This window comes from Musa acuminata, chromosome BXJ3-2 (assembly GCF_036884655.1).
Source record: "Musa acuminata AAA Group cultivar baxijiao chromosome BXJ3-2, Cavendish_Baxijiao_AAA, whole genome shotgun sequence".
NCBI classification, from domain to species: domain Eukaryota; kingdom Viridiplantae; phylum Streptophyta; class Magnoliopsida; order Zingiberales; family Musaceae; genus Musa; species Musa acuminata.
Genome location: NC_088350.1, coordinates 2,062,413 through 2,078,204, shown reverse-complemented (window position 1 = coordinate 2,078,204; position 15,792 = coordinate 2,062,413). Strand labels below are relative to the sequence as shown.

At 36.9% G+C, this 15,792-nt stretch overlaps 1 protein-coding gene across 1 annotated transcript; it reads right to left on the bottom strand.

Moving 5' to 3' along the window:
• Positions 1 to 1,814: 1,814 nt before the first annotated feature.
• On the bottom strand, positions 1,815 to 3,893 carry LOC135630860 (NAC domain-containing protein 21/22-like). The gene is made up of 3 exons (XM_065138109.1): positions 3,562 to 3,893; positions 2,797 to 3,062; positions 1,815 to 2,302 (listed from the first exon to the last, which is right to left on the bottom strand). Exons 1-3 carry the CDS (start codon positions 3,731 to 3,733, stop codon positions 1,958 to 1,960), a joined length of 783 nt encoding a protein of 260 aa, XP_064994181.1. The 5' UTR covers positions 3,734 to 3,893; the 3' UTR covers positions 1,815 to 1,957.
• Between the last annotated feature and the right edge of the window lie 11,899 nt (positions 3,894 to 15,792).

The following is a 15,792-nucleotide window of genomic DNA, read 5'->3' as shown; positions in this document are numbered from 1 at the left end:
AACAATCCATTATTAAAATTTATCTTTTTTAGGATATGAGTAAAAGAATTAGCATTAGAGCAAAGATAAATAATTGCAAATATTTTTAGATTTGCTATCCATAAATAGAATAATGATAACATCATATTTTGATTTAAATTATCATGAGATAATATATGTTTATTGTAAAATTTCATTCTTTTGATATAAAATAATCAACAAATGACTCAAACAAGTCAAGTTGATAATTAATTCATCCACATTTTAATATTTTTAACTTATTCGAAGAGGATCATCAACTATATTCCTGAACATGGTGAACAAAATATTATTCAATTCATAAATTATAATAGTGAGAATTTTCACTCTAGATTTATATTATAATCATTGATGATGAGCTCATATCTCTAGTTGATGTTTAGATTTCTGTGGATCAAAACAAGACCTTAAAACATATCAAAGTGATTATTAATCTTGAAACCATCTGAACTATTTTGATGACTCAGATACAATAAAAAGTAATGATTAATAAAATCCCTTTACATTGCAACAGAAAAAAAAACAAAAAGAGAATAATTAATTTAAATTAGCATTCAGATACAGAAGAATTATTTAAGAAGTAGAAGTCTTTATTTAATAAAAACATATAAATAATCTTTTATATAAGGAAAACAATTTTGATTATAACATTTATGGATAAAGAATTGCAATAAATACCGATAAGGATTCATCTTGGATCTAAAATTGAAGGATTTGGGCCAAAGCTATGATAATATTTTTGGCACATCTTATGTAATGCATTTTATCTACTCGGTTATATTCTGGAAGATTTTCATTTTTCTAATCTACTCATGTAATTCCTTTGGAACCATAATTTATTTCATTAAAAATCCTCGTTTTTAGTAAGCTGTTCAACATTCTTTCCATGACTTATTTTGTATTAAATTCATTTTGAATCATACAAAGTTTAATGATGGTAAAAGATGTATATAGCTGATCCCAAATAATTGAAATATTCTGATTCATTATTATGTTGATTTTATATTGAATTGATATCTATAAACATTTGCAACCATGGCTCTCCATAAATCCAAGTTATAGTTTAAATAACATGAAATATATTTTCAACTCTAACATGAAAATGCCAAGGATATATGCCTAATCGCAGTGGAGGAGAAAAATGCTAGTAAGTTGTTCTTGAAGAAAAGGATGGATTAGAATACATTGAAACATGTAGTCTTTATCCTCTCCTATCTCTATCAGATTAATTGCAGGTAGTTTAAAGTGAATATTTTAGATGATATGTCACCTTCTTAATTTCTACTTGTATCCTCTATTCGGTCATTAATTCCCATTTTGTCATTCCAGTATCCTCCAAATCTTGCAACATGAATGCCTTTCTGTGTTATAACTCTACCTTTTTTGGTGTCTATTTTAAATTCAAGATAAATGTGCATAGCTAAACCAACTTAGCATTACTTATTATATAATTTTAAACCATAAACTTTTAATTTTTCTCGTCCAAAAGTAGTTTATTACAACTATCTTATGATTTTTTTATAAAAAAAAACAGTAACATCACTCCAGGAATTATATGTTCTTAGTCTAGCAAAATGCAAGTTTATTTAGGAAAACCACAGTCTAAATTTCTTTAAGTGAGATAGGAGATCCTTGTAGTTCCCAACAAAATGCAAATAAGTATGCATTCTTGTTGATTTTATTTATTTAAAATAAGATAGGAGGATCATGAACCGTGATTATTTAAAAGCTTAGGAAAAAAAATAGAAACTATCAATTTTCATTTTTTTGGTGTTATAAAGTGAAAAATATAGTCATCCAGAAGTAAGCCAGGTTGCTACTATTTGATATCTTTACATAACCATGTCAATCACTCACCAAGTCCTAATCAACATTAATTGCCTACTATTGGACTCATGCAAACTCACAACATTAGTCCCTTTAGTAAATACAAAACCTATTAAGTAGCCTTGCCACCTTGGTAGCTCACACCATGCTCAAACCCTAAATCCAACAGAAATCCAAGTTCATCATCATCTTCTTCTTCTTCTTCACACCTTGGGCTGATCCCCGTCACAAATCTGCTCCCCGTCTCCTGTGGGAAGCCAAGAGAGTTGCACTGCAGCAGTGCCACGTTGAGGAAGGGGTTTAGGCTACTGTCCTCTTGGCGTGGGAGAGTGGAGAATGAAGGCCCCACTTGTCCATGGCACACACCTGCAGGCATGGCAGAAGAAGCACTCAGCTGCTCATGCTCTTCTCCCTCCCCTTTCCTTTTGTGAAAGACTCTACACAGAACCCAGTCCTCCTGTCATAAAGGATTGCACCAAAACCACACATCAATTCACCATAACATGCTATGTATGAGCTATCTTTGGGCAAAACACATTTCAGTGAGAAGGTCAATTTCACATACTCTTTCTGCATGCACATTATTGCAGCTCACCGATACAGCTTATGGTTGGATGCCTGTTAAGTTCTAGAGTTAATACACCTTTTGTTTTCATTTACATGGCCCAAAGAAATACCTCACTGTACAATTCTAGCCACAAGTTTCTGAAACCTCACTCACTGTTCCTAACTATATTATTTCTATATTAGATATCTATTATTTGAATGTTCTATGAAGAAAAAAATTCCATCTCAAATTTAACAAGAAGATTCAACAGGCAAGCATCGAGTATAAGCAGTTTCTGATACTTGGTGTCACAAGCTATTAATATGAAGTGAGCACATACATAGATTGTGGAAGCTAAAACAAGAAGAAATGGAGGATGCTGATCCAAATGGTAGCTCTGATACCTTGGGAGGTGAGTGAGGGGTCTCTAGTCGGAATTCATGCATGACCCAACCAGTCTTTGCTCCATTGGGAGCTCTTCCTTGATAGAACACCAATGTCTTCCTCATCCCAACCATCGTATGCGTCGTCGGATCGTAGATCGTTCGGTCCTTACCAGTGGCCTTCCAGTAACCAGATTTTGTTGCTCGGTTTGCGCGCGATCCACTAGCGTATTTGCGGTCCCGAAAGCTGAAGAAGTACCATTCATTGGCACTCAGTTTAGCCGCATCTGTTACCCCATTGAAGAGTATAGTTAAAGTGTGGCAGATAGGGATGCAAGCAAGTTGTTATAGTTGCTTAGAATGGGAAGCCAATGTGAAACTCAATGATCTTATTCTGAAGATAGTTCACTAAACAATTCAGCAAACTAATAGAAAAAAGGTTAAAAGCAAGTCTCTTTTGCTTTCAAGCTAGACCAGAAGTTTCATATCAATCAGTAGGACAAGGATCAATATAGTCATGTAAACATCTATAGAACCAAGTGGAAAGGAAACATCCTCTCTCCTTCTACACCCAACGATTACTACCTATGATGAGAATGTTCTTTATGTTTTCAAACAAACGCTGAGAAATTCATCTTCTAATTGTTTGTATGATTTCACGAAGCAATTGGTACTGGCAAGGCATCTCCACAACGTGAGTCCTCAAGTTTACCAGCTTTAGATGAAGTAGAAGAATGAAATGGTTCAGAAATCTAAGAAGAAGAAGAAGAAGAAGGTTGAAGCTGCCTGGAAGCTCCCATGGCTCGCGAGTATGTAGATCCACCTCCACCATCGTCCCCTCGGCGCTTCCTCCATTGCTTAGCACCTTCTTGTACAGGTAGTGGCAGACCAGCTCCTCGTCACTCGGGTAGAACCTGAACCCTGGTGGCAGTGTTGATTCAATGTCTCTCAATCCCATTTATCTCTCTATATATATTAGAAGAAGGTCGTAGAGGTGATGAAAGAGAAAGCTACAGAGCTTGAGTTATTGAGAAGAGGTGGTCTGAGAACATATTTATAGAAAGAGAAGATGGTGAGCCGTGGAAGTTGCGTGGCTCCACAGTCTGGATTAATGTTGATTCCATCACCCTGCATGAGGAGGAGAAGCGTGTGCAGCCGTCGCAGCTACTGATGAGATGTCGAGGGGAGGTGATGCTTGTGGCGAAGGACACAAGGAAGGCCGCCGTGACAAGAAATCTCAGAAGGGCGTGGGAGAGAAGAAGAGCCCCACCATCCCCCAATTAGCTGATGCTCGAAAAGAGAATGAGGGTGAGGCATTAAGGTTGTTAATGCGCGGGAAATAATGATGCGTTGATGAAGATGACGACAACGTTAGAGTGAGGTAATTAATAATTGGCTTCCAAGGGTCCCCACCGCACAATTATTGATGGTATCTCAAGCCATTAATATTTGCATTTATCGATTTGAATCTAATTATTATTAATAGGTAAATTCTCAAAAAAAAACTCATAGCTTTATTAAATTTCGCAGATTGCCCATTCTTTTCTAAAAAAATAATTTTGTCCCCTCGTTAGGGGTTGCCCCAATCTGATGCCCTCGTTCGCCCTTGGTTGTGTTCGCCTTCAATCCTGATTGCGTTTGTCTCTTCTCAAATGCCCTCATGCCTTGTTGGCCATCGCTTCTATCCCGCATTACCTCTCTTGTCTCTTCTCCCATTCCTTCTTCCTCTACCAATGTCATCATCCTCACTCGTGCACCTCGCTCTCATCGTCCTCACCCATAGCCTCATTTGTCATAGTCAACGATGGGAACGATGGAAACGACATGCAAAGGTTGGGGGGGCCTACGTACCTTGCTATTACTCTTAACCCCATCCACCAAGGTAACAAGAAGGATGACAGGGATGGTGGTTGGTGGAGGTCGAAGCAGTGGGGTGAAGGCGGAGATTGGGGTAGTAGGGTAGAGGCGAAGGCGACCAAGGGTAGACGAGGGCGACGGGTGAGGGTTGATGTGTGGACGCAACTAAAAGCTCATACATAAAGGTAGCTAGAGGCTCACATGCAAAGATGATGATCAATGGGGGTAGAGATAAGGGTAGAATCATCTTTTAGTAAAGAAGAGATGTTATGCAAAAATTTATAGAAATGAGGAAAATTAGGAGTTTTTTCAAGAATTTATCCATTATGATGATGATGATGATGATGATGATTATTATTATTATTATTATTATTTATTATTATTTATTATTATTATTATTATTATTATACTATAAGCCTTTTTTTTTATATTGGAGACTCTTCATAAGTAATAATGATAAATATATCAGTTGAAATATAGGAGAACCAGGACTTTAAGGGGTAAAATATCACTCGGAATAAATAATTCATCGTAAGCGCTTGTGCTCGTACCGATAAAAAATAAGTGATGAATGTTTTTTCAAAAAAATAATGATAACTTATGGGATAGTGAACTAAAGATGAATACGCCTTCATAATTAATCTCCGTTGATCAGTTATTAAAGCTTTAATAGGATTGATACGTGTTCTATTGAGAATTAAAGATGATAAGAGTATTTTAGATATTTAAGTTGAATTAACTAATGGAACATATGTGGGAATTATTAACTCAAGGAGTATATGTGGAGGATCATTATAAAATTGGAGGGATACCAAAAGTCAAATATGGCTTTCCAAAAATGTTACTAGAATGAACAGATACGTAAAAAAATTGTAGAAAAATAAGAGAAGAATTCTTCGCAAATTAATGATTGATATGACTTATTGAGATAGAGTGATTTGGGCATAAGTAGCAATCGTCTCCATGTTATGAAAAGATGTTTCTCTTGCCAACCAATATAAATCCATTGCCCACCATCTCAGTTCTTTGTTCCCATTGTAGCGATGGTAATGTGTTCAAATGGCCACTCTTTCTTAGGGTTCACACAGAAACCAGTATTAAGGTTTAGAATGTAAAGCTGCCCGACTGAGCCAAACCTCGAGTTGCTTACACATTCCATATGTCTTATGGAAAACAATTGAACAAAAATATGAAAAATTCTTTATCTGTTATTTAAAATGATATTCGCACTCATCGATGATGCCGATTCTATTTGGATACTCAATAAATATATTGTCATCATCACTGATTAACTCGAAAACTAAACACATTGAGAATTGAGGACGATGTTCGGATACTAATGGTATAAAAAGAATTAGGAAAAAACGATCATCCTTTAGAAGTGAAACTTAATAATTTTTTCAAACAATATATAAACAATCATCCCAAGAAATTACTTATATGAAATTATCTATATTTCATCATCATCATTTCCTCATCCTCGGTTCAGCCTTGATTGATTTTTGAAAAATTGTATAATAATTTCATATTCCTACCAAAATTGATCAGTTTCAATTTGATCAGGTCGAATCAGACTAGTGAACCACCGGATTTGGAATTGACATCCTTAGGTTGAAAGCATCGCATCGCATCGCATCGCATCGCGTCAGAAGAAGGTCCAATTCGGTGTCATGCCATCACACGTACCATATAATAAATAGTCTTATTGTCTACACCCTACACCTTCTCTTGTTGGCCGATGCCAACCATTACATTAGACTCAACAACGAACGCATTCCTGACAAGAGACAAGAGGGCCATTTTGCCCTTACCACGGCCCTTAGATGAGTCGTTGTAGCACCTTTCTTCATAAAGCTTTGGTGTGGATGGAGGAGACGAGATGCACTTACGAAGCTCTATGCTTGGGAACTCGATGGAATCTCCATTAAGATGGCTAATGCAAGTTAGGGTCGGTACAAATAAACCCAATTAACATGACTAAACTTGAACTAGATTTAAAAGGGATAGAAAGATCCAATTTATTTGATAAAAAAATAAAACTTGTCAGTAACCCCGACCTCGGCCTCATTGTCAGCTAGTTGACGACCGTGGTAGAAGATGAATATAGAAACAAGTGAGGATCGAGACAGTACCGTGGAGGAGAATCCTCTCAGACTTCTCATCTATTTATAGGGGTTAGAAGATAATTTCAAACCAAATACATTCGATCATAATTATTTAATCATCTTTATAGTTTTTTAGATGAGTTTATTTTTCAAACAGGCAGTACATGCTGATCACTATTGTTGACATTAATGAGATTTCTGATGGACCATTTTGCGTGTACTAATTTTTATTCTTTGTGACATAATAAAGAACCTTTTTTGTTTTCTCTATCAGTAGAATAATAAACAATTTATAGTTATTAGAAATGTTTTTTAATGTGAAAGGATGCATATATTTGTTGTATATATTTCTTAAGCATAAAATGAGCCATCATATTAGATTTGATTAGACCATTTACGGTTAAGACTATGTATATACTTCAATTTACTATAATTGGATAGAATTTTCGAATTGGAGTTTACCATAGTTCACTTTCTTTGATATTCGAATATTAGAAGCAGAATGATCTTGGTTAAGAAAGAAAATAAACTGAGAGTCATTTCAATTTTCAACTCATCATTTACACTGGTTTGGTATATTATTATTATTATTATTATTATTATTATTATTATTATTATTATTATTAAAATAATAAGATTACGCCTATTAATTAATGGCCAACCACATACTACATCAAGGATTTGTAACATCATCATCTCATTGTGCTGAGCCAACTGCGGATCATCCAATACTCCAACAGTTCGTTCTCACATGGTCGTCATCAATCATTCTCTTGAAAGAGATTGGCCACTGTTTCAGGACTAAAATACATTCTCAAGTTAGCCAGCAGGGTTGGTGTTCAGCAGAAGCTTGTCTTGATAACTTAAGAAGGTGGCAAAGGGTTGTCTGCAAGCATCCTTCTGTTCTGATTTGTCTGATAGCGAAGCACAGATGTACTGATTATGCGTGTGAGTGCATGAGAGAGAGAGAGAGAGAGAGAGAGAGAGAGAGAGAGAGAGAGAGAGAGAGAGAGTGAGAACTAAAAGAACGAGAAAGATGAAGCTTAAACATTGAGTCTGACTGTAATAGAGAGAAAGGAAGCGAATTTCTGACATTTAATGATCTAATTCTTCTTAAAATATAGTTTCAAGAAAAAGAGATCGATATTGCAAATGTACACTCAAATGTTTCATTGATATGTTACTGAAAAATGAGTTAGATTTGCTTCAGATAAATGCATGAGAGAGAGAGAGAGAGAGAGAGAGAGATAGCAGTTGGTGACTGGGCAAACAACGTCTGATTGGTACATGAAAGAGAGCTCGCAATGGATGAACACAGTTGGTGATAGCAGCCGCACATTGCTTCTCTAGCATCCATCACACATGCTTGATGCTGCAAGAGAATGCGGTAGTTGAGGAGTCCATATCATGCATCGATGCCTAAAAGCATCAATAAGTTTCATGATGATGTAAGACAATCCTAAAAGAAATGTTTAATACTAAAAGAGATATGTTTGGGTGGGTAATAAAAAAAAATGGGGGCAAAAGCAGAGAAAGAGGAGGCAAGAGAAATTTAATTTATAAAAATATTAATTTAAATAATAAAAAAATAAAATTGAAGTTCAATCACATACTAAGATCATCAAAGCAAAATCACTTAAAACTTAGATCATTTTATGGATCTTCATTATAGGTTGGTTGAGGATAAGAGAGGAGAGGAACGTAAGGATAATCTTAGAGTTGGCCCAAGTCCTTCGACTCACATCGGGGGGAAAGCCATTTTAAGATGTTAATTGAAATCAAACTTGAGTTCACCTTCAATCCAAATAATTTAGTTTGGTCTTTTTTTCTTTGCATTAATCTATGATGAAGTGGTAAGGCAATACTGATGGTAGAGTTTAGGATTGAGTTGTTGAAGTTCTTCTTCTATAATTCATGTGCAATTTGAATTTGATCGTCCATTCCATTTGATAAAAAAATATCTGATATCTCCCTTATGAGTAGATATTTATTGCTCATTTAGAATATTCTCTATTTTCTCTTTTCTACTATTATAGGTGTATATAAGTGGGGAAGGCACTATAGGTTATCGAGATGAAAGGCAGAAAGTTGGATACTTACTAAGTGAGGTAGAGTATTATCTTGTATTTAGTTGTAGAGTGTTAAATCTTCAATATTGATAACTTAGCTGATCCCAACATCTAGTGGAAGGTCAAGTTGAAGCTGATTTTTCATATAATTTTATATGGTAGGGGTGTTCAAATTTGTTCAAACCATACCAGTAAGAGTTGAATTGATCCGAACCAAAAAGTAGTTTAGTTCGATTAAAGTAAGATACTCTAAAATGGAACCATTTCAAACCTACTTAATCGAACTAGTTCAAAATTAGTTAATCTGGTTCGGTTAATCGATTTCTAATTTTAAATAATTTTAAAAATATATAAGTTTTAAATGAATCAGTTCAGTTTGATTAAACTGGTTTTGTTTAATTGAACCAAACCAGAATTTTGGTATTCTTAAAAAAAATTATATCATAAATATCATTCCAAACATTCTCAAAAAAATATTAAATATGAAATAAAGAAAGGAATCAATAATAAGACATAACAAAGACAGCTTCTCCTAGCAACAATCTCCAAGAAAGTTGAGAATACTTACTCCATCACAATCAAAGCATTGGTTTTATTTTTCGAACCTTAAATTAAAATTAGTTTGGTTTGGTTCAAACTGATAAGCAGATAAGATTTCCTCAAGGCAGTTGAGAAAAATCGTCCGTACTGAATGTGTATAACCTTCCTATTAAATGTGTATAAATAGCTATCAAGAGCTCACTATCTAAATGAACTAGGCAATTACATCTCATACATTTCATAGTTTCTTCTACAATTTCTATCTTTCTATCTTCTTCATTTAATTCTTTACATGGTATTAGAGCCTTTTTCCTTGCGGATGTAGGTAGCTCTGCGAAGCCTTCTACTGCTCCTCTTTTCTGTTCAGTTGGAAAGGGCAGTGCTACTGCTTACCTCTCCTCCGGCATCGCTGCTTCCTGTTCCAGAGTCGAAGACTGCTCGGCCACCTCCTGCCCTCACAAGAACCTCGCCTACACTACCGTGGTGGCCGCCGTCCTCGCATCTACTCCTCGGCCGGTGACCTCTCCTCCTCGTTCCCACATCTCACTCAAGCGAGAAGTGCTACTGTCGCCATCCTTGCCGCACAACCTCGTCGAGGTGCTCGACGCCGACACTGCTTATTTCTTTGTCATAGCAATCTTTACTGCCATAGCAAGCTTCAGTAGCTATAACTGCCATCGTTGTAGATTTCTCGCTCATCGCTGCAGCTTCCTCGCCCATCATTGCAGCTTCCTCGCCCATCGCTACAGCCTCCTCTACAGTGCATCACTATAGCCTCCTCTATAGTGTATCGCTACAGCCTCATCGCTGTAGCTTTTTCTGCAGTGCATCGATGCATCGCTGCAACCTCCTCTGCAGTTCATCACGACAGCCTCCTCTGCAGCGTATCGATCTGCTTTTCTCCTCCTCCCTCCCTCCTATATCTTTACATCTTCTGTAAAGATCACTTAAACTACCACAAAATATTTGGGATGTCTTCATTTTCCTCTTCCGATATTCCTGTCCCATGTAGGGACTCTGAGCACTTCTCAAAGTCTTATCACCATCAATGCTGCAGCACTCATTCCTTTTAAATTATCCAAAGGCGGCAACTACGCATCTTGACGGGCACAACTTTCTAATCTTCTATTTGGCTATGATCTCCTAGGTTACATTGATGGCTCTCTTTAGTGTCCACCTAAAATGATCAACATCCTAGGCGAACCCAATCCAGTACCAAATCTAGCACAAACTATGGTTATGTCAAGATCGCCTCGTCCTCCAAGCTATTCAAGCTTCCGTTGATGGATCTATTGCCTCGCTGATATCCTCGTGTACAATTGCAGCAGAAGTATGGTGCAAGTTACAAATAACTTTGGCAAATTGCTCGTGTACTCGCATGCTCGGACTTCTCTACAATCTGATGAAAACGAAACAAGAGGGAAGTATTATTGCTGATTATCTATAAAATATCAAAGTTATCATCGATGACTTAGCTTTGATAAGTCATTCTCTTAGTGATAAAGAAGTCCTAATCCATACTCTCAATGACCTAAGAGGCGAGTACAAAGAACTGACCGCAGCACTTCGGGCATGCTACTCACCAATATCATTCGAAGAACTTTATGATAAGTTGATCGACTATGAGACGTACTTGAAGCGTGATGATAGGTTGCCCGGACTACCTATTACAATTCAGGTCAATCAAAAATCTAAGAGGAAGAGAGTTTGTCGGTCTCTCCTCAGACTCCCTGCTCCATCACAGTGGCCTCAGGCGAATTTCATGGCTACTCCAATTCCTACCCAACCTAATTGGATTGTGGACTCGGGCGCCTCTCATCATATCACCTCTGATCTTTAAAACTTGTCCATCCACAACAACTATGACGGAAATGAAGATATCATCATCGGTGACGGTAAAAGAATTCCTATTACTCATTCTGATTTCTCAACGCTTAGTTCACTTACCACAACTTTTACACTCGATGATATTCATTGTGCACCTCACATTAAAAGAAACCTCATTTCTGTTTTTTAATTATGTAAACAAAATAATATCTCCATTGAATTCTTTCCTAACTTTTTTTTTGTCATGGATTTGAGCATGGGGGCATCTTTAGTCCAGGGCTAGAACAAAGACAACATTTATGAGTGGCCATCCACTTTGCAAATTACCCTTTCTACTGCTCACTCTTCAGTCACAGCTCTGGTTAATGTATGGCATCATTGTCTTGGTCATCCCTCCCCTTTTATTTAGCAAAAATTACTTTCTCGTTATTCTCTTCCTACCTTAAAATCAATAGCACTATCAATCGCATTGCGATGCTTGTCTTTGCAATAAAAGTCATAAATTGCCTTTTGGGACCACCTTTATTTCTTGCTCTAAATCATTTGAAATCATTTATACCGACGTGTGGGGCCCTACCCCAATTCCTTCTTTTGACAAGTTTTATTTTTATGTCATTTTTGTAGACTATTTTACTAAGTACACATGGTTGTATCCTCTCCACTATAAGTCTGATGTTTCCACAGTATTTACCAACTTTCGAAAGTTGGTTGAGAATTTTTTTCAATCTTCCATTAAAACGGTTTACTCTGATGGTGGAGGCAAATATCAAGCCCTCACATCCTGTCTCTTCGCTTGTAGTATACAACACCTCAAGTTACCTCCACATACTCCCCGATTGGTTGGCTCTGCCGAACACAAACATCGGCATATCGTTGAAACTGGTCTCTCCCTTCTCAATCAAGTATCCATGCCACCACCTTTTTGGTCAGTAGCTTTTCGAACTGTAATTTATCTCATTAATTGTATGCTCACTCTAGTCTTACAATACCAGTCACCATTTGAAAAATTATTCCACAAGCTTCCAAACCTTCATAAACTCAAAGTTTTTTATTATTTATGTTATCCATGGTTCCGTCCCTATGCCTCACATAAGCTAACACCACGATCTAAGCCTTGTACTTTTATAGGCTACTCGCTTGAACATAATACTTTTCGATGCTATGAACCCCAAACTAAAAAAGTCTTTATATCACATCATGTTATTTTTGAGGAGTCTATCTTTCCTTTTCAAAACAATCCTACTATGCAGGCTACTCCGATAAACATACATCATTGGAATATCCCTCTGATCTCATCATACGAACCTCTAATGACACCGTCCAGTCCTTACCCTCAAGATCCGCATACTACTATTACTCCAGTTCAACAGATTATCACTCCCTCTATTTCTCCACTCCCTTCCTTACAAGTTTCCCCTATTAATGAAGTAATACCCTCGACAATATTGCCACTGGCTTTACCTTTTCCTAGACCTAATGACATTGTCATGCCGACGGTTGGCTCGGTCCATAACAGTGACTCACCCTCGGCTATACCACCAACACAATCTACCACTTCCATCCCCCCTAGACATCCAATGATAACACGCTCCAAAAGTGATATTTTCAAACCACATCAAGTCCTTGACTTACATGCTATAACAAGTTCCTCCACTGAGGCCAGTGAACCCAATCCAATCACTGAAGCTCAAAAATCTTCTCACTGGCGTAAAGCCATGTGTGACGAATATGATGCTCTCCTCCATAACTCTACATGGACCTTAGTACCCTTTCATCATACACAAAATATCATCGGGTATAAATGGGTCTTTCGAATTAAGTGGAACCCAGATGGATCCGTTGCCAGATATAAAGCACATCTAGTCGCCAAAGGGTTTCATCAACGACCTGGTGTCGACTTCACAGAGACATTTAGTCCCATTGTTAAACCCACAACAATCCGTCTTATCTTGAGTTTGGTCATCTCAAAGGGCTGGCACATATGACAATTAGATGTTAACAATGCCTTTTTACAGGGGTCACTTATTGAATATGTCTTTATGTAGCAACCTCCTGGTTTCGTTCATCCTCAGTATCTGAGGCATGTCTACAAACTTCAAAAAGCTATTTATGGACTTCATCAAGCTTCAAGGGCTTGGTATACCGAACTTGGCTCATTTTTGACCTCAATTGGCTTCATCAATTCCAAGTCTGATACTTCGTTATTTATTTGCTAGCATAATGGAAGTACAATATATCTTTTAGTATATGTGGATGATATTATTGTCACAGGAAATGATCCTTTGAAGACTCAGGCATTTCTAAAGTACTTGGCCGATCGATTCTCCCTCAAAGATCTAGGAACTTTAAGCTACTTTCTGGGAGTGGAAGCAACATTTACATCTTTAGGTCTCTTCCTATCATAAAGAAAGTATATTCAAGATTTATTATCAAAGACAAACATGCAGGATGCGAAAGAGGTTACAACTCCTCTCTCTACTAGTAAATCACTTAAATTATGTGATGGAAGTCTTGCTACAGATTCGACTCAATATCGACAAGTCCTTGGCTACTTATAGTACTTGGCTCTCACCCGTCCAGATATCTCATTTGCTGTCAATAAATTATGGCAATTCATGCATCGACCATCTACTATGTAGTTGTCTACGATCAAATGAATTTTGCGGTATCTTAAAGGGACTCTTAATCATGGCATTTTTCTTCGTAAAAATACTTCACTCTATCTCCATGCCTTTATTGATGCTGATTGGGTAGGGAACTTTGATGATATAACATCTACGTTAGGGTACATTGTCTTCGTCTTCCTTGGAGCTACTCCAATCAGTTAGAGTTCTAAAAAACAAAAGTGGTTGCACGATCTACAATTGAAGCTGAGTACCGTACCATCGCTACTACCGCTGTTGAACTCAATTGGGTCACAAATCTGTTCAAAGAACTCAACGTCAACTCCACGGTTATTCCTATAATATATTATGATAATATTGGAGCTACCTACTTATGTGCCAATCCAGTGTTCTATTCCCGCATGAAACACATTGCCATCGACTTCCACTTCGTGCGAGATCAAGTTGTCAGACATCAACTATGTGTTTCTCACATACATACAACTGATCAACTAGTAGACTCACTCACAAAACCTTTCGCCCGCAAACTATTTTCATCTCATCGGTCCAAGATCGACATCCTTGATGGAAGCTCAATCTTGCGGGGGCATGATAAGCAAATAAGATTTCCTCGAGGCAGTTGAGGAAATCTCTAAGCAGAGAAAAAATCCTCCCTGTTGAATGTGTATAACCTCCCTACTGAATGTGTATAATAACTATCAAGAGCTCACTATCTAAATGATCTAGGCAATAACATCTCATATATTTCATAGTTTCTTCTACAATTTTTATCTTTTTATCTTTTTTATTTAATTCTTTACATAAATCAATTAATCGAACCGAAAAAGTATACCCTCTCAAACTAGAACTAACTTCAAAATTCAATTATTGATGAAGTAGTTTAGACCAAATCGGTTTACTTCAGATTTGATTCGGATTCAGTTCGATTTGAATACCCCGTATAGATTTTTGGCATAAAACTTTTTTAAGTTTTCTCATGAAAATCTTTCTCAGAATTTCATCATGTCTCCCTCCCGGTATAATTTATTGCTTAAAACAACTTTATATGAATTTTGGTATGTAAGTTTTAGAGGTGTCTAGAAAAGGATTCAATAGGTTTACTAGATCTAGCTTGTGGAGGAATAGGAATAAGATCAATAGGTTTTCAATGTTGAAGTCCAATGGCAACCTCAAAAGTGCTAAGACTAGTTGCCTTGTTAACAAAACTACTATAGGCAAACTCAGCAAAAGGGATTACCAAGTCCTAAGTGGGCACATGATCACCAACCAGACATTGCAAAGTGTTACCTAGACTCTTATTAACCATCTCAATTTGCCTATCGATTTGAAGGTGATATATTAAAGAGAATTATAAGTTTGTGTTCAAGATTTTTCAAAAATAACTTATGAATTTAATATTCTTATAAGAAACAATGGTCTTTGCTACACCATGCAACCTAACAACTTCTTTCATGTATAACTTATGAGGTATCAGTAGTTTTCTTACATAGTATAAAATATATATCATTTTGCTAAATCGATCCACTATAATAAAATTGGAATTATAGCCTCATGTGGTTCTTGGGTCCAGCTCATATGTGGGTTTGGACAATTGGGTCTATTGAGTCCAAATCAGTAATTAAGAGAGAAAAGGGCAAAATTAGGCAGCGTGCAGGGTATGTGTGGGCGCACAGTGACATTGCAGCGTGTAGCCTGCGGCGTGCTGAGAAAAAAGAGGAGAGAGAAAGTAAGGTTTCTGAGTTTTTCTGCTTGACGATCGGTGGCCAAACGTTGTCAGTTTCGGCCCAAATTTTATGTGAAGAATCCTTGCAGCAAACTCTACAATCCTAACGGTATTGATCTGCAGTTTACCCTCTCTAAGGTACTTTCCTACGATATCCAATCCGTGAGACCTAGAATTCTCTTTTGAGGAGATCCATCCTACGTGATGAAGATATGCTATCTTTGAGCCAAGATCTATGATGTTATTCTGATCCTCTAATTATTCTAGAGAAG

Coding starts and splice junctions, on each gene's coding strand:
- LOC135630860 (XM_065138109.1), bottom strand. CDS start 3,733: ATGGGATTGAGAGACATTGAATCAACACTGCCACCAGGGTTCAGGTTC. Junction 3,063..3,561: donor CGAGCCATGGGAGCTTCCAG/GCAGCTTCAACC, acceptor ATGGGGTAACAG/ATGCGGCTAAACTGAGTGCC. Junction 2,303..2,796: donor CCCCTCACTCACCTCCCAAG/GTATCAGAGCTA, acceptor CCTTTATGACAG/GAGGACTGGGTTCTGTGTAG.